General features: G+C 38.6%; 1 protein-coding gene across 5 annotated transcripts in view; it reads right to left on the reverse strand.

Annotated features, from left to right (window-relative positions):
* GLIS3 (GLIS family zinc finger 3) overlaps positions 1 to 23,054 on the reverse strand; it is a 162,437-nt gene that overhangs the window by 18,159 nt on the left and 121,224 nt on the right. For 4 of the 5 annotated variants that reach the window (XM_063422199.1, XM_063422203.1, XM_063422202.1 and 1 more), the window contains 2 exons: positions 7,533 to 7,674; positions 2,900 to 3,059 (listed from right to left, as the gene is read on the reverse strand). In XM_063422199.1, the coding sequence (XP_063278269.1) occupies positions 2,900 to 3,059; positions 7,533 to 7,674 (302 nt within the window). The remainder of the gene's footprint in view (positions 1 to 2,899; positions 3,060 to 7,532; positions 7,675 to 23,054) is intronic. The other variant, XM_063422200.1, reaches the window with a different exon arrangement.

Here is a 23,054-nt window from a genome sequence, read left to right on the forward strand (position 1 = left end):
GAAATTCCTGTGAAGCTGGGATGCATCAGGCTTTAGGGACATACTGCTAGCTCTGGTTCACATGTGGATAAAAAAATCAAGAACATCTGGAACATCAAGTCCATGAAATATTTTTCTCATGTCTCACACTGATTAACAGGCTAGTTCTTCCTCAAAAGCAAGATGTAAATTTGGATAATTCATTATGTGAAGAAAGAATTTAGAAATATTAATTTCAAACATTTACCACTATCAGTTTTGGGCACTAAGCCACATATATTAACTATGCCACATAAACCCGTAATTTTTGATCTGAGTTTTAATTAGATTGTTCTTTCAGCTTATTTGTATGCTCATGCCTTCTGGTACTAAGGAAATGAGTGAAGAGAAAGTGCAGTACATATTCCAAGTTAGAGATATGCTTTCAAGTACACATTTGATACCTTCATTGAATAGCTGCAATTAATGGAGCACTCAAAGTTAGTACCAAAGAGCTGGGACAGACAAAATGTAAATCTGCACTTTTATTATTTATGTTCTCTCCTTTAATAAATGAAGTGGTTTCTTAGATTCAAACTCTAACTGCCTTGCACTATGCATTCTCAGAGTTTTGTGCACACAATGAATGCAATGTAAGATGTGTTCCATGTTTGGCTCAGTTTCTCACATTAATAAGGCATAATCAAGTCCACACTTTCCCTCACACCACCTAGAAGAGAAAGACACAAAAGAAACCCTCCCATTATTTCTCTACCCCATGGTATCTGGAAATGTAGAGAAAATGCTTATTTCCTTCTGCTTCTGTCTCTCAAAAACCTGAGTGTGCTGCCCAAAAAGTGGCACAGGCTTGGCCCCCAGCATCACCAAACCCAGACAGGCCAGTTTGGATCAGCTTCAGTCCAACAAATACAGCCTTCTGCTGGAGCACGTGCTGGTCAGCCTGTGAAAATGACCCTGGGCATGCAGAGTGTGTCAGGAACCACACAGCACAGCACCACAGAACCACGGAATACTCTGGGTTGGAAGGAACCTTCAAAGGCCATCTACTGCATCCCTTATTGGCAGGAGGGGCAACAAATCCTCTACTTGCACCCCTAAATCCTGCAGCCTCCTCAACAATGAGGTTGAAATAAACAGGATGATTCTTTGAACACCTTTCAAAGACACTCTGTCTGCCACTTTCTCTACTGAAGGTTTGTTCACATTCTCACCATTCTCACTGCACCCATGAAGTGAGGTGACAGCCTACTCGTGAGGCCCCTAGGTGCTGTGCTAGATTCAAGATGCAGATTCTGCCTTAGCTCTTCTTTTAAACATTTCCCTTAGCTTTTACAGTATGTATTGTAATTAAACCAACACTGCTGTGATACTTTTTTCCTTTTCTGAATTTAAATTGCCATCCATCACATCATCTAAATGGAGACACCGGAACTTTTTTTTTAATCCAAAGCAGCTCCACATATGGGAATTATCAGTTAAAGCCTTTTTAGAGTGTGTATATACTTAAAAAGGAGTATACCATGTTAGCTGTTCACTATTCCATAGAGTACTCTATTATCTTGACATCTGAAATGCATTTAATGAATTGAATGAATGAAGTCTCACTCTAGGCACCTCTGCTTTGGTTTTACAGCAGAACACCCTCAGATATGGGCTATCATAGTCTTTCATAATGATATTTACACCTATTACAACCGTAAATGTGTCCCTGCCTGTCACCTCATGCTCTGGCAATCATTGGGTATGGATGTTAGACAGGCCACGCACTGAACAGAAAACTCTACTTCAACCTGTTGTTAATTTCCCAAGACATCATGTTCTTCCATCTTCTTGATACAGGCCAGAATGAATATTGCTTCCATCCAAAGAAATTATGGTCATTTACCAGCAATTGAAATCTAGTGAATGTTGTTTTCAGGTTTATAATTGGGGATTTTCTATCTTCAAATTACTGTCATATCTGTCATTCAAGGAAATTAAATACTTTGAAATACATTAGTGAAATACAGCAATTTATCACTTAAAACACTGAAAAAGAAATTTAAAAAGTAATGTTTAAGTATCCATGAGCAGATAGTAAGAGTTTAGTATTTTGTGTGATGATCCTACCTTCCTGACTTTTACACTAAAAACCACTTACTTAGGCCTCTTCAGACTTGTGATTTGGTAGACTTTTGGTTCCATGAACTGTATTTCACATTTGTAGTAACATACACTACCTAAATCATTGGAAAGATTGCTGAAAATAATTTAGAGAATGTCGATGAAAATCAAAACACATCCACACAATTGGTTTTTATGTCCCTGAAATATCTAAAATCATAGAATTTACAATACCTAAGCAGCATACAATAAAACATACACTGTAATAAAATAAATCCTGACAATAAAACAAAACTGTAATAATATAAATCCTGACTATAAATCAAACTCTAAAACTAGTGACATAAAAATTTGCTCGTTATCTGTTGTTCTTCATAAAATGGCAATTAAAAAAAAAAAAAAAAGCAAGGTCTTCCTTCAGAAGTGCTTAGTATTGGGAGAGCATTGGCAGACTGTGGCTCTTCTCAAGCAAACACAAACATGGATCTCAGGGCTCCCATTCTGTGAGGTATGGCTTATCTGAGGTTCACTGTGCCAGCTGGTGTCACTTTCCTTGCTTGGACCCTTTGTTGGGATCAAGAAGGGATTGGAAGAAGTCCCTGAAATGGAGATGGATGGGAAGCCTCCCTCCCAGGCTGGAATAACACTGTGCATTTCACCTCTCCTTCTCCTGATAAAATAAACCTCTACCCAGAGCAGTTTTTAGGCCAGGGCTGCCACCAGTGCCTTTCTGTACACCAACACCTGCATTTCCCCCCGTCCTGGCAGCTCTGAAGACAGTCCAGCCTCAGGCTCCAGCTGCAAACACAGGTCTTACCTCTCTGAGTCTGCAGCAGCCAGAAGAGGTATCTGGGGAGGATGCAGAGGACTGCCCTGGAGGTTGTGTCCTGGGGAGGAGTGGCTGCTGGGGTGGGACAAGGACACTGCCCCAGCTGCTGCTCCACTTTGATTTATCTGTGTGCTGGGGATCACAGCTGCTGAAAGGAAAAGAGAGAAGTAATGCTCATGAGGCAGAAAACAACACTGGTAACTGATCAAACAACAATATTGATAAATTACCAAACACCAACATGTATCCCTTCCTGTCAAGCTGCAGTGCCAGCTCTTAACAACTAAGAAAATTAAGGGTTTTCTGAAGTGTCGCTTTCCACACAAAGGGAAGAAGAAAACCCACATGAAAATAAGTAAGCATTCTTTGCTGCTTCCAAATTTCCATAAAACCAGGCATGAATGATCACAGCCATGCTCACTGTCTTGGAATTTTTTGTCTGAATAAGGCTGCAAATCTTCTATACTTTTCTACTGTAGAAGAGGTGTCAAATACTTCCTAAGATATGTATTTTTAGAACTAGTGAACAGAAAGAACAGTTTCAAGAAATGTGAAATGCTTTCTACATTTTCCCCTCAACTGTAAAAATCACAAAATTCTTCCAGAGCAATATTGCTATCATTGGTCCAGATTTCTCAGAAATACATATAAAAATTTTAAACCGTCTTTAACAGCTTAGTAATGTTCTGTGAGTTTTCCCTTGTATTCTTTTCAATAAAGAAAGTTTCCTGCTTGTTTCATTCCTGACTAAAAAAAAGCAATAAGACCTTGTCTGAATGTCTAATTAGGGATCTAGTTGATCCCAAATCCTGTAACCTTATTTTTTTGTAACCCTTTCTTTAAAAAAAGAGTTTAAATCAGACAAATTTAAATCTTTGTATCTCAGAAAAACCTTAACTTACTATTTCTACTGACATCTGGGTCAGGTAGCTTATGTTGATGTTGACTGGCAGACAAATACATGCTCTTAAATATTTTATGGACCCAGAGAATGAATTAGATAGTCTGTCTAAAAGATAAAAATTACCTCTCCTGTTTTTCTGTCGTCACTTAAAAAAAAAAGTATTGTTCAGGTCTAGTTTACAGAATAAAAATCTACCTATAAAATTTACATTATGCTGGTGAATATGTTGGAGCTAATGATTTCTGTTTCTTGACAAAACCCTAGAGTTTAAACCAGTTCCCCAGGGGGCACTGTCACAGTAAAACATCTTTCTAGGCTGAAATATGTGCATGGATGCTGCAATCCTAGCAGAAGAAAGGCTGCAGTAGAGGTAGCCTCACCACAGATCAGTCTTCAAGAAAATTATTTCACAGGTCATCATTTGCTCATTCACAGGTGCAAATTTTGCTACAGAATATCAAAAGGGTGAAAATTCACCTCCATCTCTCAACTCCTGAGCCTGTTTTTGGAAAGACTCTATCAATCCTCACAAGCCCACCTTGGTGACACGCTGGATATTCACCAAGAGTTAAAAAAAGGCTCATCAGTCTAATTATGCTGTAGCCTCATTAACGAGCACCCCTGGACATCTTTCAGCTGGTGGAAATGACACACAGTGCAAGCTGACAGACAGGAAAGCACTTTGTGAATAAAAACATCCAGCACAGAAGCTGCGGAGCTGATGTCAGAGATGAGGGGAAGCTGACACTGGTGGTCAAAGCTGGAGGAGTGGAGGCTGAACTTGGTGCCAGGCTCTGCTCTTTGCTGATCTGTGTGTGGACCCAAGTGATGACAGACCTCTGCCAGTAGAAGACATCCCAAACCTTAAAGAACAGAGGAGGCAGATCCCATAGGAAGATAAGACATCACTTAAGACAGCAGAGTAACTCACAAAGAAAGGGCTGAGGAAATTTTCTTATTGAGACAGGGAAATGGATTTTTTTCCACTTTGTTCATGCAACCCCAAGATTTACTTTTTCCATGTCTGTCTCTCAGCGTAGCATCAAGACAAGTGCAGAAGGAAAAAAAAAACAAAGGAATGAACTTCTGAAACTCTTATTTTATCTTACATGCAGCACAGAAGAAAATATTGAAAAACAACCAAGCACATATTCTGACAGCAGAATAAAACAGAATATTTAACAAACTATGACACTGCAAAGGATAGCCCTGATTGTCTAAATAAAAAGAGACGAATTATTCCTTGAAAAAACAGGATAACTTGCATTTTACCATGACAAAAACTAATAAAACTGTGTAAAAATATACAATGGCTTAGTTTAGCAGTACTGTGACCTTTGCATTTAAAATTAAGCTCTGCAGGATCAGGACTAGAAGGGCTGGGATACGACCAGGTTCTCAGCACAAGGTAGCAAGATGTATCCTCGCAGTGCATAGCAAAAAGTTAGGCGGTTGCAAGAGAAAAAGATGATTCTGAATAAAGTTTCTTTAAGAAAAAGAAAGCCAAGAAGTAGCATTTAAAGTGTCACAGAATCTAAGGCCAAAAACAGGTTATTTTTCAACAGAGTCAGAAACCTGTAATTGCATGGAAAATATTTAAATACAGAAATTTTCAAATCACCAAAAATGCTCAAATTGAAGAGCACCTTGGACTTACTGTCATCAAACCAGCACTCTTAAAAACAATTTCTTTCACTGAAATACCTCTCCTCTAATTATTTACAGCATGAATTTGGAGTAGGGCTGAGAGTAGAAGCCTCAGAGTAAGAGGCTTCTACTAGAAGTAGGACAGGATGAAGGTTTCATTCTGTAGCTCAGTTAGTTACATACATGCATTTGCAAGGTTACTTTTTTTTAATTAGTAAATATAGCTTCTATGTCTGTAAGGAGTATTTATGATGTCCTTGACAACAACTGATTTACTACTACACAGAAGGAAAATGATTTTTTTTTTTTTCACTTGGAAGCATCACTTGCATTTACTCCCCTCTTTCACTTCCCCTTCAAAATCCACACTCCCCCACAGGATTTTGTAGCCAGGAATAAGTGGATATGTGCTGTATTGAGTTGAAAGTGGTAAACCCAGCAAATGAAAAACCTATGGTCTCTTTCACATTTATCCTCAGCTCATCTGTAAATCTGAGGTCTCCAGAGAACATTAAACTCAAAAAGCCATCACAGAGTACAGTAGAAGTAAAAAAAATGGAAAATATTGAAGAACTGAAGCAACAAAGCAGGTCTGACTGGAGGCAACAGCTTTACCCAGTTTGTTCAAGGCACTGCCTGTGTTTGGACTGACCCAGCAGACAGAGCTGGACATTTAAGCACAGTCTGGAAGCTAGGGAGGAGCACTCAACAGAGTGCTGTGGCAATCTCCTGTGAGAATATCCTCAATTTCTGAAATCTGACACGCTGTCCCATCCCTGCTTCCATTCTGTCTAGGAATTTGAAATGAAAAGGAAAAGCTGAGTCTCTATTATCTCTCAGTTTTGCAGGTTACACTTGGTGAAACCATTGATTTTTTTTTTTTTTTTAAATCTCAGCATTCATCACTGTCCAACTCCCTCTCCAATGTACAATGTAAAATAAGCAACTATAACCAACTACGTGTTCCCAGAGTTTCTCTGCCCAAAATATAATTTTTAAAATCTGGAATTTCCCTTTTCTTTCCGAAAACAAATATCACACTCAGACTAAGGCATTTAAAAGTTAACAGCACACAAGTAATACCAACTACTTAATAAACTAGAATAAAATCAATCACAGCTTTAAATGTCCTGATTTTTGTCATACAAACCTACATCATCAACAACTATTGTGTGACTCATAGAAGCCTGAAAAAAGCATGAAATAGAATTGATAGCTTTACAAGCCTCTCAGTAAAATAAAACCACTTATTCAAGTGACCACTTTATTTAATGTAATTTTCATCACTACAGATTAACATCAGTGAAGCCAATTCATTCACTTTCTACATCTGGTTCTCACTTAAAAGTTGCAGTGATAAAAGATGTTACACATTCTGCCTGAAAGTTAGAAACAGATGCCCTCACAACTACTAAAATACTGTATTAAAAAATGTTAACATCCTGTCCATTGCCTTCTTGAGCTTTAAGGTTTATTATCACTCATAACTCACCAATTGTTTCAAACGTATTTGAAATGTTAACAAAAATACTACATGTAGGCAGGTATGACAAAGGTATTTTAGTAGTAAAATCTCAGATATTTAACTGAAACCATATAATAGGATTGCTACATTCATACTGTAAATGTTTATTGTATATTTATAGTCAAAATATGTGAACTCATAATGCAGAATTTCAATTCCTTAATTGGAATGATCAAATGACAAACTGATATGTGATCCATGAATAAGGCACAGGAAAAACACTGTGATTTTAAATGAAGCTTATTGTATTCAAGATGTCTACAAGGAACGGTAGAAGTAAATTGGTAGCAAAATCAAATGCCTATAGAGCAAAAATATCCATCTATATTGCATTAGATCTTTTCATGGGTATATTATGATTTGTTCTGCTACCCTCTGGAAAACATATAAAACATGTTCAAAATCTACCTTTTTAATATTAGTTTTCATATCCTATCCTTCTTATGAGATAGATATGGATTTCAGAGTACATTCTACTCCATAAAATGATCCCTAATTTTAAGTGAGGAATTATAGAGCAGTTTTTTATCTGTCTTATTCCATACCTGGGTAGATATCACAAGCAGGCCCTGGGGAGTGTCCTAAGGTATTATCTACAGCATCATGTGGTGACAGGGCTGGCTGGAGGGACTGGATTGCAAGGCAGTCATTCAGGATGTCCTGGCCAATCTCTGAGCTTGATCTCAACTGAAAAACAAGAGATAAAAAAGGAGAAATTATAGCAAACAATGGACATGGACAAAAGAAAGGAAATAATCACAGAAATCTTTAAGACAGTGAAAAATTACAATGAAGAAATGCTGAGGTTAGAGGAAGAAGTGGAGCACAATCAGAAATCTTCTCTTTTAAATCCTCATTAATATCATCCTTTCATTCTAGCAGGCACTTTTTGAATCTGAGGAGGAAAACACTTCCAGATCCTTAACAAGACTGTACTTAGGGCAAGGACTACTTGTACAGGTGGGATCTTGGACAGAAGGACTTCAGTGTGTTCTTCTGTCACACACTGCAAAAGAGAGGACTGGCCTAGGTCACAGGTATTGGAGCTTTATCAAATGTCTGACTGCCATTGCTAATATCAGCAGAGGGGTACTGTAATGAACACAAATGTTTTCATGCTGGTTTAGTGCCCTGAACTGCCTCACCACAGGACCAGAAGAACAGAGGTGCTCATAACACTGGAACAAGAAGCCAGGAGAGGCAATACAAGTCAGGATAGAAATGGGACCATTTCATATGGACTAAAGTTGTCCTGAGACCCCATTCTTAAACAGACTGAGACTGCATTTGTTTGACATTACACCAGAACTGGTGAGTGCTCTCTCCCTGCCTGCCATCCTAGCTGCATGCATGGCCACTTGCCTGGTACCTGATCCATCAACAGCAAGTCTGTTAATCTGCCTGATCAAAAGAAAATTACTCTACAAACAATTAATAAACCGATTCATAAAAAGAGTTTTCCTTTGGATGAAGCTGGGTGGAGAGTCTCAAGGCGAGGTTGCAATAAAATACAGTAAAAAACTACAATTTAAAAAAATCCCAACACTAAAATAAGGAAAAGGGAGAAAGTCTGCTGCATTACCCTGACAAGGATGGTACAGCTGTAATGCCAAACTGCACCCTGAGGTTTAGGGCAGGTTATAGATGCTGCTGCAGGCTGCTGGGACTGATGCCTGTCCTGATCTGCTGCCTGATGTTAATGTTATATATAACAAAAAAGTTGCCTGTTCCTTAAAATCACTTTGGCTGGTGTATTCCTTTAAAATCCTGGAAAATGAAGGTCTGTGCTTACAAGCGGGTGGGCTATTGCAGTGGCTGAGATTTCCAAAATATCCTCCCATGTCATCCATGCAGCATGATGGAAAGATCCCTGACCTAGTGCACTTGGATGTGCTGCACTTCCCCAAAAAGCAAATCTCACAAAGGCCACTGAGGCTTCTCCTCTCTTGTTTGGTGCCGTGGGGGGTGAGCAGGTAACAGTTAACTAGAACATAGCCTAACACCTCTGAAAAACTCTTAAGAGGAGGAAAAGGAACAAGAAGACAAATTTCTGCACATACTGTACTCAGAAATGAATCACAGAATGGTTTTTATTTGAAGGAATCAAGTTCCTTGAAGGAATCAAGTTTGAAGGAATAAAGTTCCAACACCTCTGCCACAGGCAGAGATGCCTTGTTCTAGATCAGGCTGTTCAGAGCCTCATCCAGCCTCGCCTTGAACACCTCAGGGATGGGGCTAATGAAGAAAGAAGAGTTAGAGGAAATGATTCTGAATGCAACCACAAAAAGACCCACTTTTTTTTTTGCTGCAAGATGACCCTTGTGCCACAAAATGCTGATAAATACTCAAATTACTTTTGATAATATGCACTGCTGTAAAACCATGGCAACTGAGTGGAGAGTTGGTCTTACACAACATAAGCACCTGATCCTGTACCTGGAGATAGTACATAGCCTGAGATACCTGTGCACACACTCTGCATGCTGGAGATTCCTTCTCTTGAAAACTTAGCCAGGCATTATTAAACCCAAAGGTACACTACCTCTGTGAGGTACATTTGTTATTCTACAATTGCAGGAAGAGAGAGAAAGGAAGAAAAAAGAAGAAATACCCTGTGAAATTATTTTGTTTATTATCTATATATACAGTCTGATACAAGTACAAATATTTCTTCCACTTTGGCACGTCATTCTCTGCTATTATCCAAAAATTGTGCAAGGTTTGCTGCTACCACTAGTAACATGGCTTTTTCATGAAACTCAGTGCTTGTGAAATTAAATGTCAAATATATCCTCATTCAAGTCCTTACAGTTACATTATTAATAAGCTTTATGTGTATTTAAATTTTTATGGAATCTAAACTGAATATAATGTGAAAAAATCTCACTTCCATAAAAGAATCAGGATTCTATCCTATAGAGTACACAATCACAGAAGTTGCCTGTGTAAAGCTGTCTGAATATTTTTTTAAAGAAACAGATCAATTTTCTATATCAGATGGCACTCATGGATAAAGCAGTGAGAAAAACAAGGAGAGCTAAGTATCTACACATTAGTTACAAGAATTAAGTAATTCTTGTAAAATAAAATAGGCAACCACCTATGTTACGGATTTTTCTAATTTGCATGGTTCAGTAATCCTTCACAAATCCTTTCATATTTAGAACACATCTATGCTGTCAATCTGAGCTGGCATAAATTTTCTGGCTTTTCAAAACTGATAGAAGTTCATAAACTTAGAAGGTTATAAAAGTTATTAAAGAAGAAAACCTAGGATCATCAACAGAAAACCAAAAATAGAGAAAGAAACACTGTGAGACAGCTGTGAGCAGATTTCTGAGGATAGTTCTTATTTCATGCATTGGCTGTTGTTGATTAGTACTTTACAGTCACAGGGGCTAAAAATACCATCACGAGGGCAATAAACTTACACACAAATATACACATGTACATATATGTATCACAATATGTAATATATGTATATAATGTGTAATTTTAGAATGACAAAGTGTGTATTTAATGTACATAGGATGAAATATTCTGAGCAGGAAGTGTGTATTCCATTGACTTGTGCAACAGCAGATATACACTGCTAATTCAAATTGCCACTAAAAAAACTACCACTACCAAAATACTTCTATATAAACTCTCCCCAGACAACAGATACTGGGAATAACTTTATTGTCCCTTTATGCCTGTAATTTGCTCTTTAAGAGTAATTACTGTGGTGCCACTGGAATGAGGAGAGCAAGGGCTAGAGAAGCCTTCCCTACCCTACTGCTTGAGGAACAGGACCAGAAATGGGTAAATTTCCTTCAGCAGAACCAGCCATTAAATGACAGCTGCTTCCCAAACCAGGCACAATTAGAAAACTCCATTTCCCACCATTACTGTTTTCTCTTGACAGTAGAGGCAGTAACAATGCTTTCTTTGGCTACTGGTCCTCCTTCCTCCACCATTTAAAGCTCATCCTCCTTCCAGTGTTTTTCCAGATCTTTTCTCTGTAAGGAGGCATAAACTGTGGCAATTTTGGAACAAAACAGAGGGAAGAACACCAATTCTGGTTAAAATACAGTTGATCAAGGCATTTCTTCTTTCTGTAAAGACATTGAGGGTAAAAACCTGCTCTAGCTCAGTCAAATATTTTTACATCTGTCACAGAAAACTTGTAATTCAAAATTTTAACTGAAAGCCATGTCTTGCATTTTGAGAAATGCAGGGAAATCAGGGCTATGATTCTTCTTCAGTATGTCAAGAAACACAGAACAGACAATGAAAAGACAAATGATCTTAAAACCAAGCAAAATCCACAAACCATAGAATTTTATCTTCAGTTTAAAAAGCTATAAAGAAGAAATAATAATTGACCAGCTATAACTGCTGCCATCCATTTCTTGCTCTCTTTTAACAACAGTGCATTCCTTTTCCAGCCTGGACTGTAGACTCCCCATCCAAGTGCAAAAGGAAGTTGACATTTCCTTTGACTTCAATATGAATCACAAATCTCCCAGCACTGAGACTGAAATACATCACTTCCCCAGGATCATCTTGCTTCTCTCATGATCTCTCAGCTGAGCACCAGTAAAATCATGCTGGGACTGAAAACTTGGCAGTCTGTATCTACGAACTGTATGGTTATAAATTTACCTCTCTGAGTGGTGAAATCAATATCTTACAAGTCTGCTATGCTGAGCCATTTTCTGTGTGCTGCAATGTAACCTAAATTTATGTTAAAGTGCAAGTTAACAACCAATTGCTCTGCTCACTTAACACTCCCCTGTATTTGACATTTGTTCCATATAATAGTTTTTTAAATTTAATAGCTCAATTTTCTGGTAGGACTTGTGAGGTTTGGTATTTGGAAATACAGAAACACTTCCATTATCAAAATGTGGCAGTTTTTTCTAATATACAAAACAAGTAATTTTTCAGTCATGGTTTACAACTGCTTTATTTCTGTGACAATCAGCAAATGTTTATCACTTTTCAGAACAATGGATAGAAATTCTACGCTTGTACATTTTGCATATGAGTAAGTGATTACCCAAATTAAGTGAAACATGCAGAAATAATTAGAAGGGAGTAAGAGTCTTATTCCTCAGTTTTCAATTGCATTATATTTGAGTTCAAAAGCAGAGGCATGTTGATTTGATGCATGACATAATCCCAGAGAAAATGTCTCCTTACTAGAAAAGATTTTTTATTTCATTTTTCTCTCACCAATGTGTGTTTTATCTGAAACCTACACGTTTTTGTACCACCTGGCTACTTTCTTCAGCATTGCTCCTGTACAAGAGAAGTCAGACACTATCAAGAAAAACATATGATAGGTGTGTTTATGAATAGTTTGTTAGAAAAGAAATAGTATAGCTTGAGAAATCCTAAACCACACAAAGAGTTCAATAACTCCAAAACCTGCCTGTACGTATTCAGATTAACTGGATTAATTCTTCAGCAAAGTCTAGACTCCTTCAGTCATTCAAACATGCCAGTTACCTCATCAAATCATCACATTTTAAATCTCGCTTACATAAATGTGTGCTCAATACACATGCATGTTGTTGCAACTAGTAAAGTATTTACATATATAAGTGAGACCTCAGTTGTAGTCTATTTATTTTTATGCAGGTTAGGTGTGTGTCTGCCATGTCTAAAACCAGCAAAAAAAAAAACCCCTAAATACTGGTATGTTTCATTGACAGGAATTGTTTTACACTAATTGTAATGGTTCTGTAGGTGTGTTTTTGTTTTGTGTATAAAGACAGTGATGAACTCCTGCTATTCACAGTCTGTGTATTAAGTTTACTAATGTCAAGTACCAAGTAAGTCAGTAGTTTTTATTCATTTTCATTGTCTTTAATTTAAGACCTGCCTATGCAGAGCCACATTGTACTAGCTTTTCTGAAGGAGTCCCCAGAGTTTAATATTCACCTGTACAGTAAGAGTAAAATTATTTTACTCCTATTCGTATCATGACATTGAGAGTACACAGATGTTACCACCAGAAAATCCTAAGTTCACTGTGAAGAAATGCTGTAAGACACTATTTACTCATATCATGGTTTTTCTTGCTAGATACAGATCATCCTTTTGCTCACAAAGATCAGCTTCAAGGTCCAGCACTTTCTCGCACAGCACTAAACCTTTCTGACAGCAGACAGTGACACAGAATCAATAAAAATTGTCCTAATTCTTGCCTCTGGGGGATACAGACATCTTGGGGCAAAGAAGCAATGCAGACAGAAGGGATTTCTCTGTGCTCTTTTTGTCAGTGAATCATCTGTGCAGGACCTCTAGAGAAAAATGTTCTGCTAATTGTCTACCACAGCTTTCAGATACGTCTCTCTGTGTGTGCACACGTGCCACTTTTCACTGCTTTTAGATCCTATTTCAATTAAATACTTGGCCAGAAAAACAATAAAAATCCAGTTAAACTAGCTTACCTGCACAGTAGTGATGTTAGGTTCTGTGCCAGGAATAGTTATTTTTGCTACTCTCAGAGTTTTACTAGATTGAACATTTGAGTTCAATTTAAGAATGGTTTCCAAATTCATGTTCTAGCACAGATCAGGAAAACATATCAGAAATGTTTTTCAGTGTCTTGCATTAAAAATCAAAAGGACCTGGAATCTAAACAATTAGGTAATTTTGGCAAATTTCAAGTCAAGAAGAATTTCTGATTTTAAAACAATACTACAAGAGGAAAACACTGATGCATTAAGATAGATAACATGAAAATTAATTTGCTTTTATTATATACAGAAAACAGAGTTTTCTTTTGATTGGTATTATTCCAACTTGAGGAATATTTTGGATTATATCATCACTACAATGGTACGGACCACCAAGAAGACCACTTTAAGGGTAAAAATTGCAGCTGGGACAGATCTGAAAGGAAACTTCAAACTAAAAAAAACCCCCGAGAATCTTACTGTAAAGAAGGGAAATACAGTTTGAGTGAGTGCAGTGGCCTTTTTCTAAAATAAATGAAAGAGGCACAGTTTTGTTGAAAATTGGTTATTACTTCTCTACACAACTAGAAAATACTCATACAGATGTTTGAATATACACACACACACATATATTACCTCTATTCCTGTTCCACATTATGTTGCATCAAATCTGAAATGTTATATAAATTATACCTATGACCCTTTCTGTTTCATCTCTTTATTCAGGCAGTTCCAAGAGGCTTGTAGCTGATTTTTGTGTGAACGTCAGTCTAATAGCTGACCTGGTGAACTCAAAAAGCAGGGAAAAACCTACTTGTTCAAGTCAGACTCATTTGGAGATACAGCTATTATATGATATTGCTAAACATCAGTTTTTCCAAGTAAATGCAGCCTGACAAAGAAAATACTTGTAACTGCAGAATTATAAGCTGTCCCTTTCTCAAAATACATCTGTTTGGCAAGTTTTCACTTAATGAGAGGAAAAATGTGTAAAAGAAACATATACTTATCCACCAGGTGCTTCATTTTGCACAAATATCCTTTTTTCCTTATCACAGATTACCAAAAATTGCCATGGTAATCTGTAGATAATATCAACAATTGTTAGTACACAGAAAGAAGTTCTCAGACTTAATTTTTAATTTTTTTTTCTTTAACTGCAGCATCCTTTATATAACACTGGCCTTCATTTTAAATATTTGATTCTGTATTTATTTGCACTGGAAATAAATACAGATGCATGTACCAGGTCATATACAAAAACACTCTCTTCAAAATAGTATCTTGAGGAGAGTCTAGGACTAGAACTGAAAAACTCTATCTCTATCAGGAAGTCAGAATTATTTGCCTTCAGGGCATACAACTTCTGCTTTTGCAACGATTCCTCAGGACATCCTTGTACATTTTCATTCACTGTCTGTGAGCTGTCTGTTTTTCTAACACAATTATGACTATTAGAGAGCAGTCATTCTTTAGTGCTGTGCTCTGGTCACTTGAGGGATCCTTTCTGCAGCTGAATGTCCTCAGCATCACGTAAACAGAGTGTTTATCATGCACACCAATCACACATTCTTCAGCTATCCCCACTTACTAGATGTTTAGGTATTACTTTATTTTACATAGTCACATGCCTTATCAGAAGTCCTAATAGGTTCTTTGGGGTCTTCTTTGCTGGTTTTCAATGTCCCACATCCTTTTTATGTGGCTCGACCCCCGCTTTTGTGTAAGTGCAATATTGTGGTTTTGCATAACTTCTGCTTCATCAGCAGAGCTGAGCTGGCATACTTCTGGTATATTTTGTGTGGTTTCTGTTTGCCTAAACTGCATCCCTCATCTACTTCTCCAAGGCTGTGCTGTTCTTCTTCTTATCTGAGTAAAATGCTCTTCTGTTCCACTGTCCTCAACAGGCAAGACAATGATGTGAAGTGCTAGCTAGGCTGGCACTGCTAACTTTCCAAGCTTCTACTGCCTCTGATTTACTGTGGGACATTTCTGTGTCAGGTTGGGCTTTCTGTTGTTGTAAAAGCCATAATTCAGCTTATAGAGCAGTCTCACAAATGGCTGTGGCAGAGAAAGGGCAGAGCTCTGCACCACAGGGAGGAAACAAATGGGCAGGTGCAGGCCCTCCTCAAGTGGGCACTGCAAGTGAGGCAAATCAATTTATGACAGCTTCAGGAGCAGGACTGAGGACTCCAAAATCAGAATGTGCCAGTGCAGCTGCCCACACCCATATCCAAATGTGTGAAATCACAGAGGAGGTCTCAGCCTGCAACAGGAACACTTGTTGAGGACAATTATAAAGACTTGAAGGGTATTTGTGCTGGTGTCAGGGTGCTGAACTGCAACCTCCTATGCATCCTATCCATCTGAAATCTTGCTTGCTCAGACCCTGGTGTTGCTTAAGGAGCATAATGAACAGGACAGTGCATTTAATGCCCAGACTGAGGTGTGGCAGGCTAATGAGAATCACAGAATTACAGAATCATGGAATCATTTAGGTTGAGGAATACCAGTCTGATCACCAAGTCCAAGTGTACACTCAGCACTGACAAACCCACTCATGCACTCTCTGTACCGGGCCACCAAAAGAAAAATTCCTGTCAAGACCATGTTCATGCATATCCTTTAACAGGGAAGTGAAGACAAATAAATAGAGAAAAGAATATTGTTTGATATCAAAAAGAGACGTGAAGAACATGAAATGCTATCAGCATGAACTGACAGCTGCTTACAGAATTTTGAGACAATCTGGATTTTTTTTTTCTGCCATGGGTGTAAATGCAATGAGGGTGACAGCACTTATTCTTTCTTTCTTATGCACTTTTCAACATGTCACAGTGCCAGGGCTCACAGGAGAATAAGCTTAGGACAGAAACCAAATGCAGGAAGGAATCAGTACGCAGAATAACAAATGTTAATTGGTAAGTGAAATGAACCAACAATCTCCTGGTTATAAAACTACCACAGCTGTCAGAACACCATGAAAACCACTGGGGGGATTTCAACTTTTCCCTCTCCCTGGTGAAGAAAGCTCTAAATTTAGTGCTGGCAAAGTACATCCTTCCACAATGGATCTTCCTTGAGAGGCATACCTTGTGCATCCCACCACAGCAGACTGGTGGGGGCAGGACAGTCAGCCCCAGCCTGTGCTGCTCTGCTTTCAGAACCTGTTGCCCTGTGTCTCCCTGGCCACACTCAAAAGAACTGGTCATTCCTAGTCTCAAAAGTTTTCCAACAATTTGTATAATTAAATTCCTTAAACACAGCTACCCATTCGTAATCCCTTCTTGCAAACACGCCTTTCATGAAAAACTGCTGAACGCCATGGTGTCTGATTTATATTTTATTCTGAAGACAGGAAGTAAAGGGATTAAAGTTGGGGATTAAGACACTTACTCCTTACTGCATTTTCTTCTGCAGAATAGTTTCTTAGTTGCCATGGACACTGCTCACTGACCCCGTGGCCCCAAATGCACTTCTTTTTGCATTGGTGACATCTTTTAAGTGGACTTCATAGAGAACAAATGAGGGAAAATATCCTTATTTTCAACTGCTCTCAAAGCAAGAAAATAGATTTGCTCCACTTTCAACCCATTCTCTCCCACGTGCAGTTTAAACAGCGAAATCTGAACTAAGAGTCTGAGTAAGGGCAAGCAAAAAAACTGAAAGACACAGAAGCCACTTATCTCACATGGTAGCACGTTTGCTCCCCATGAGGAAGGCGTTCACAGAGTAGTTCCTTCAGATTAATATAGTCACATAATGGAGACTGTCACTGGTAATTAGCTTAGTGCCTGATTGACCTTCTGAAACAGCAGTAGTGTAATGCTCTAACCCTCATTGGCTCCCTCATTCCTCATCAATTAAACATTCTGAGTTAGAACAATTTTTTTTTTAAATTTTCTTTCATGTAAGAAACACAATAAGCACTGTGTTTCTTGAGCTGCAAAAAAAGCTTAGTTCAAATGCTGAGAAAGAAAGGAACGAAAAAACTGGAAACCTATCATGAAATTAACAAAGAAAGAATACTAGCCAAAAAAAATCCCCAGACACTGTTTTCTTCTCATGTTATTCTTGAAATTTAAAGGCTGGTATAAAATTTTGGTTTTTTCTAGAATTTTTTAACAAATTGGTATATTCATCAGTTGTTTGGAAAACATCAATATGTAGTCACAATAAAAAGCCTGTTTCTACTGTACTGTCAAGGAATTAAAGAATAAACCATCAAGAAGTATGCAGCTCTGTAAGAGGCAAGAGGTCTGTATTATTTTGCTGAGGGAATAATATATGTGCTGACATACCCCACATACCAGAAAGCCAGACAATCTCTCAAAACTTAACAGAAATTTCCATGTTAATCTTTGAAAACACCTGTATGTCTTAGTTCCAGAGGAATATTGTTCGATGGAAGAACATCATGTCTTTAAGCAATTGGGTTTTCTCTCATTTCTTGTTTTCATTGTAAGGTTGACAGGTTTATATATCATACTACAGGTTGGGTTGAGAAGGGTTTGAGAGCAGCCCTGTTGAAAAGGACTTGGGAGTGATGGTTGACAAAAAAAAACCTAACATGAGCTGGCAGTGTGTGGTCACAGCCCAGAGAGCCAAACGTGTCCTGGGCTGCAGCCAAAGCCCCGTGGGCAGCAGGGCAGGGAGGGGATTCTGCCCCTCTGCTCTGCCCTGCTCAGAGCCCACCTGCAGGGCTGCACCAGCTCTGGGGTCCAGCACAGAAGGACAGGGACCTGCTGGAGTGAGTCCAGAGGAGGACACAAATTTCATCAGAGCATCTCCCCTACAAAGATAGGCTAAGGAAGTTGGGGCTTTTCAGCCTGGAGGAGAGAAGACCTCACAGGAGCTTTCCAGTATCTGAAGTGGGCCTACAGGGAAGATGGAGAGGGAACTTTTCAGGAACTGTATTGGTACACAAGGGTGTCTAGCTTAAAAATGAAAGGCAGTAGGTTTAAATTAAGGAAGAAATTCATTACTGTTAGGGTAGAGAGGCACTGGCACAGGCTGCCCAGAGAAGCTGTGGATGTCCCATCTCTGGGAGTGTTCAAGGCCAGGATGGACAGGGCTTTGAGCAAGTTGGTTGAGAGGGAGGAGTCCCTACCCACAGCAGGGGCATTGAAATTAGATCTTCTTTAAGGCCCCTTCCAAGCCAAACTATTCTGTATTCTATACACATTATACTCCCAGACCTCTAAGAGACGAGAGGTGAACTCTTAGAAAAGGAATATAAAATAAGTAGGCTTCAGAAGAATTCAATTATTAAGATCTGCCTCTAAAGGTGAGGATTTTATATTCCCTTTTTGCTGATATGGAGGTTGCACAATGGGAGAAGAGGAATACCTGTAGGACCTTTATAAGCAAGGTGGCTTCTGTAAAGCCCCCTCAGTTCAGATGGGAATCCTCATCAAACTCAGCAGAGGCCACCTGGCAAGGGAATGCCAGTAATGGCTTTGGCCAGATGATTTATATCCTTATCCCATTGTTTTCAATGTGCTCCACACCTAGTGTGGACTGTCTGCTCTACTACCAGTCTCTGCTACAGTCTAAATTAGGAGTGGACATGGCTGAGGTCAGTCATACTGCCTGCTTCATCTCAGCAGTGCAGTCTATCACCATTCTTCTTATTGTAATTAGAAATGGTATTCTGAAAACTCCTACCATCGCTAGCTAATCAGTCTTGGAAGAGCAATAAATGCAATGGGGAAGAAATCAGGCATAAATATGCAGGATTAGAGAAATTCTGATTGCTACCTGTGTTTTATTCCTGTACAGCAAAAGAACACCTAAAAAAACATCCTTCCAGTCAAGTATCACAGGAACAAATGATGGAACCATCCATCCTGATTGGGATGTTCTGCTGATTTCCAAAAAGTGACTGTTCAGCCATCATTTTACAACTGACCAATCTGTGTGAAAGATTATCAGACAGAAGTAAATCAATCTAGAAACTGTGCACATACCCCTTATCTTTAGTCTCACTACTTCCTCCATTCCTTAGTGATTTGGTGTATTTACCATATAAACTCCAGTTTTTAGAAATCTCCATCACGTCTAGATAATTGTTGGGGGCTAGGTTTCTCTTCTTTTGTACCTTTTTACTTAGGGATTTTTTTCCCCCAAAAGTTGCTAGGAAAAACTAACAACTGGGTGTTTAAGAAAACAAAACAAGTGGCCAAGCTCCGGGGAGGAGGGCATCTGGCTGCACTTCTCTTATCTGGGAGGTTCTCTCAGAGGAGCAGAGATACCTCAAGAATTGGGCTGGAAAAATGGACCAGGCTGTGTCAGCTGCTTTTTCTCTCTCTTTTGGCTTTGGAGGAGAACGTTCAGAGCTGCTGCTTGGGAAGGGAATTTACTAAACTAAATGTAATTCCTGTGTTAGGATAAGACTAAGTAGTGACCGAGGAGTATATCACTGATGCATCTGCTGACACATTAACCTCTCTGGTCAGCTGAATCCTTGTGTGGGTTCCTCCAGACACATTTGAATGATCTGAGATGGCACAGGTTTACAGGACGGACAGCTTTTGGAGGCAGTTGTCAGGTAAGCATTCAATACCTCAAAACTTGTCTAAATCATATATCTGACCATAAATAATTCTAGCAAAAAGACCAAAGGCATGATCTGGCCACTATTAGAACTGCTAAGGAATCAAAGGCTGGTCAGCTGAACAAGGAAATTATCTGATGTAAATCATCCTTCAATTCAAAGTCCAGACTAAGACTTCTGCATTCCCTTTAGCTGGTCTTATTTATGCCAACTGTTTAAATTATCTCTTCCTTTTTTTCACAAACATGGAGCTAACTAGTTGTATCTTTAGCTATTTCACTTTCTTTAATTGAATAGAAATAATCTTTTAAATCTTTGTCAGTTTTGGGTTTTTTGGCAGGACACATAGGCCTAAAGTACTATTACATATGACAACAGTTATTCATTGGTATGGATAAAATTAAAACTATTTAAAAGCATAGCCACTGCATTGTCCAGATAATAAGGTCAATGTTACTGAACTGATCTTGTTGTTGCCAAACAGCTGCACAAAATCAGAACAATCTTTTGTCCTTTTTTAATTCATCTCTTATCTGTTTGAAAATGCACTTTTTAAAAAAGAGAAAACCTTTAGGAAAGGAAATGGACATTGCAGATATTCATGACAGTATCTACAAAGCCAGTGGAAAGTCTATTCCATTCATATGGGAATTGCACTGCAGTATTTGAAAGTGAATCAAGTATTTTCTTTAGATTTACAAATACAGATTTCTTCAGCACGACTGCTACCGAAGTAGCAAATTACTTTTAATGGTACACTTGAATGGAAAAGACTATGATCTCATACTTGTACAAGGCTGAGTGCTATCTTACACAGCAAATGGATCTTCATGAAGAGCATAATGGTGGTATTGACTTTCCACACAGGCTTTAAACCACTGGATCTCTTACAAAAGAGGCTGAGGGAGCTGGGCCTGTTCACCTTGAGAAGAAATGACTGAGATGGGACCTCATCAATGCCTGTAAATCTCTGAGGGGAGGGTGTCAGAGGCTTTTCTCAGAGGTGCCAGGCAACTGGACAAGAAGCAACAGGCAGAAACCGATACACAGGGAATTCCACCTGAACACGAGGAAGAACTGCTTCACTGTGAGTGTGACTGAGCACTGGAACAGTTTGCCCGGAGAGGCTCCTTCACTGGGGATATTCAGGAACTGTCTCACACAATCTGGTGCAAAGTGCTCTGGGATTTCACAGAGCAGGGAGGTTGCACCAGACGACCACTGTAATCCTTTCCAACCTGACCCATGTCAGGTTGGAACCTGTGGTTATGTCTTCTAATGGCACAGGATCTGGATTTTGTTAAGGATACAATATGGACATGACAATGAGTAGAATGGTATGAGTAGAACAGACCAACATTTTACTCTTATCAAGGACAGTAGAACGGAACAGCACAGCCTTGGAGAAATAGATAAAGGATGTAACTTAGGCTAACAGAACCCATGCAAAACACAAGCAAGATGCCAACTCAGCTCTGCAAGGCTGACAATGCAGAAGTAATTAACAAAATTGATACTGTGCTTTCTGAAAAGGGTGGGTTGAGGAACAGGCACTTAAAAAGGACATGGGGCATTGAAGGCAGACCCCAAGGCACCTGTAAGGACTTTTGATAAGGGGTGAGACTATGTAAAACAAGTAAAAGATATACATCCAGTAAGAAGGAATAATATGATCACTTTATGATATGTAGAGTGTTTGTATGATAAGCACTCTGTTTACCTGACACTTGGGCATTTGATTGGAGACAGGATCCTTCAAGTGACCAGCACACTGCAGTAAAGAACACCTGCTCTCTAACACTCCAAACCATGTCAGAAGATTTCTATCTGGCTAACTAACATTGTGGTATCACAATGTTTCATAATTTCATTTTCATTATCTTCAATGAAAAGACTTACAAACTAAAAGAGCTATGGATTCTGGATTTTAAATATAGTACCATCAGTTCACAGATGAAAGACATTTGTGCTTTACTGAAATCAAAAAAGTGTAGCCAACTGAAAATAGGCTGACCAGTCTAGCCAATTTACAAAAAAAAAATCTCGTAAATTGTCCTTTCAAAGCTGAATTGAAAACAAGATTAAAAAGAGTGCATTTCAAAAGTAATTGTAGTTGAGGGGCATGTTGTACATTAACATTCCTCTCAGCACCATTTTAATCTCACATTTTGGGAACTCTAGTTTTCTTTCACTGACTTCCTGGCTTAGAAGAAACTTCATCTATTCTTCCCAAAGGAAAGATGAAATCCTGGCACAGTCAGCAATTTTTCCTTTTAAAATTATGATAATAAACACTGCTTTTTACCCCACCAAAATATTTTAAAATTACAGACTGAATATTATATGATGAATAGAGATTATACCTAAAATGTTTTACTAAACATTTTCAGCTTCTGTTCCCAGATATTTGAATGATATGTGTGAATATGTTTGCCCCATTTTTATGAAGAATTTTTCACATTACACAAAGGTGATTAAAGCAGGCATGACTGTCTTTCCTCTCTCATGGTTCTGCTTTCCTTTGAAGAGTAAATGAAATTGTATTGTACTATCCATTCAATTACATTTGTTAAATGCATTTTTGCTGGGATCTTCTTGGTATATAGGATTTCATGTCATCACCTGGCAAGATTCCCAGTTAAATGTATTTAGTGGATAACTAGGGGTTGGGAAGGGAAGGGGAACAGTGGCTGCATTACACATTTGCAGAAAAGGAATTCTGTCTTATATGGTAAGTCATGGACACACATCAACAGAAATTCCTCAAAATAAATGTGAGATGGAAATTTACCTATATCCCATTGCATAATCCCATCTCAGAGAGCCAAGGAAAGAGTCAAATCTTTAAAGAAACATCCACAGAATCTGGGGTGAAGACTCAAGGCAAATATAAGCACAGCACATAAGATTCCACTCTTATGAATACACTTCATCCTGCTATTTAAGTCTATGCAACATCAAAGACACATTTGCAGGTACAGTCTTGGAGAGCCAGCAATTTAAGATGCCACAACAATGCCACTTGGTATGCAGGGGGAGGTTAAAGGGAGGATTAAAAC

The sequence above is a fragment of the Prinia subflava genome, chromosome Z (genome assembly GCF_021018805.1).
Source record: "Prinia subflava isolate CZ2003 ecotype Zambia chromosome Z, Cam_Psub_1.2, whole genome shotgun sequence".
NCBI classification, from domain to species: Eukaryota; Metazoa; Chordata; class Aves; order Passeriformes; family Cisticolidae; genus Prinia; species Prinia subflava.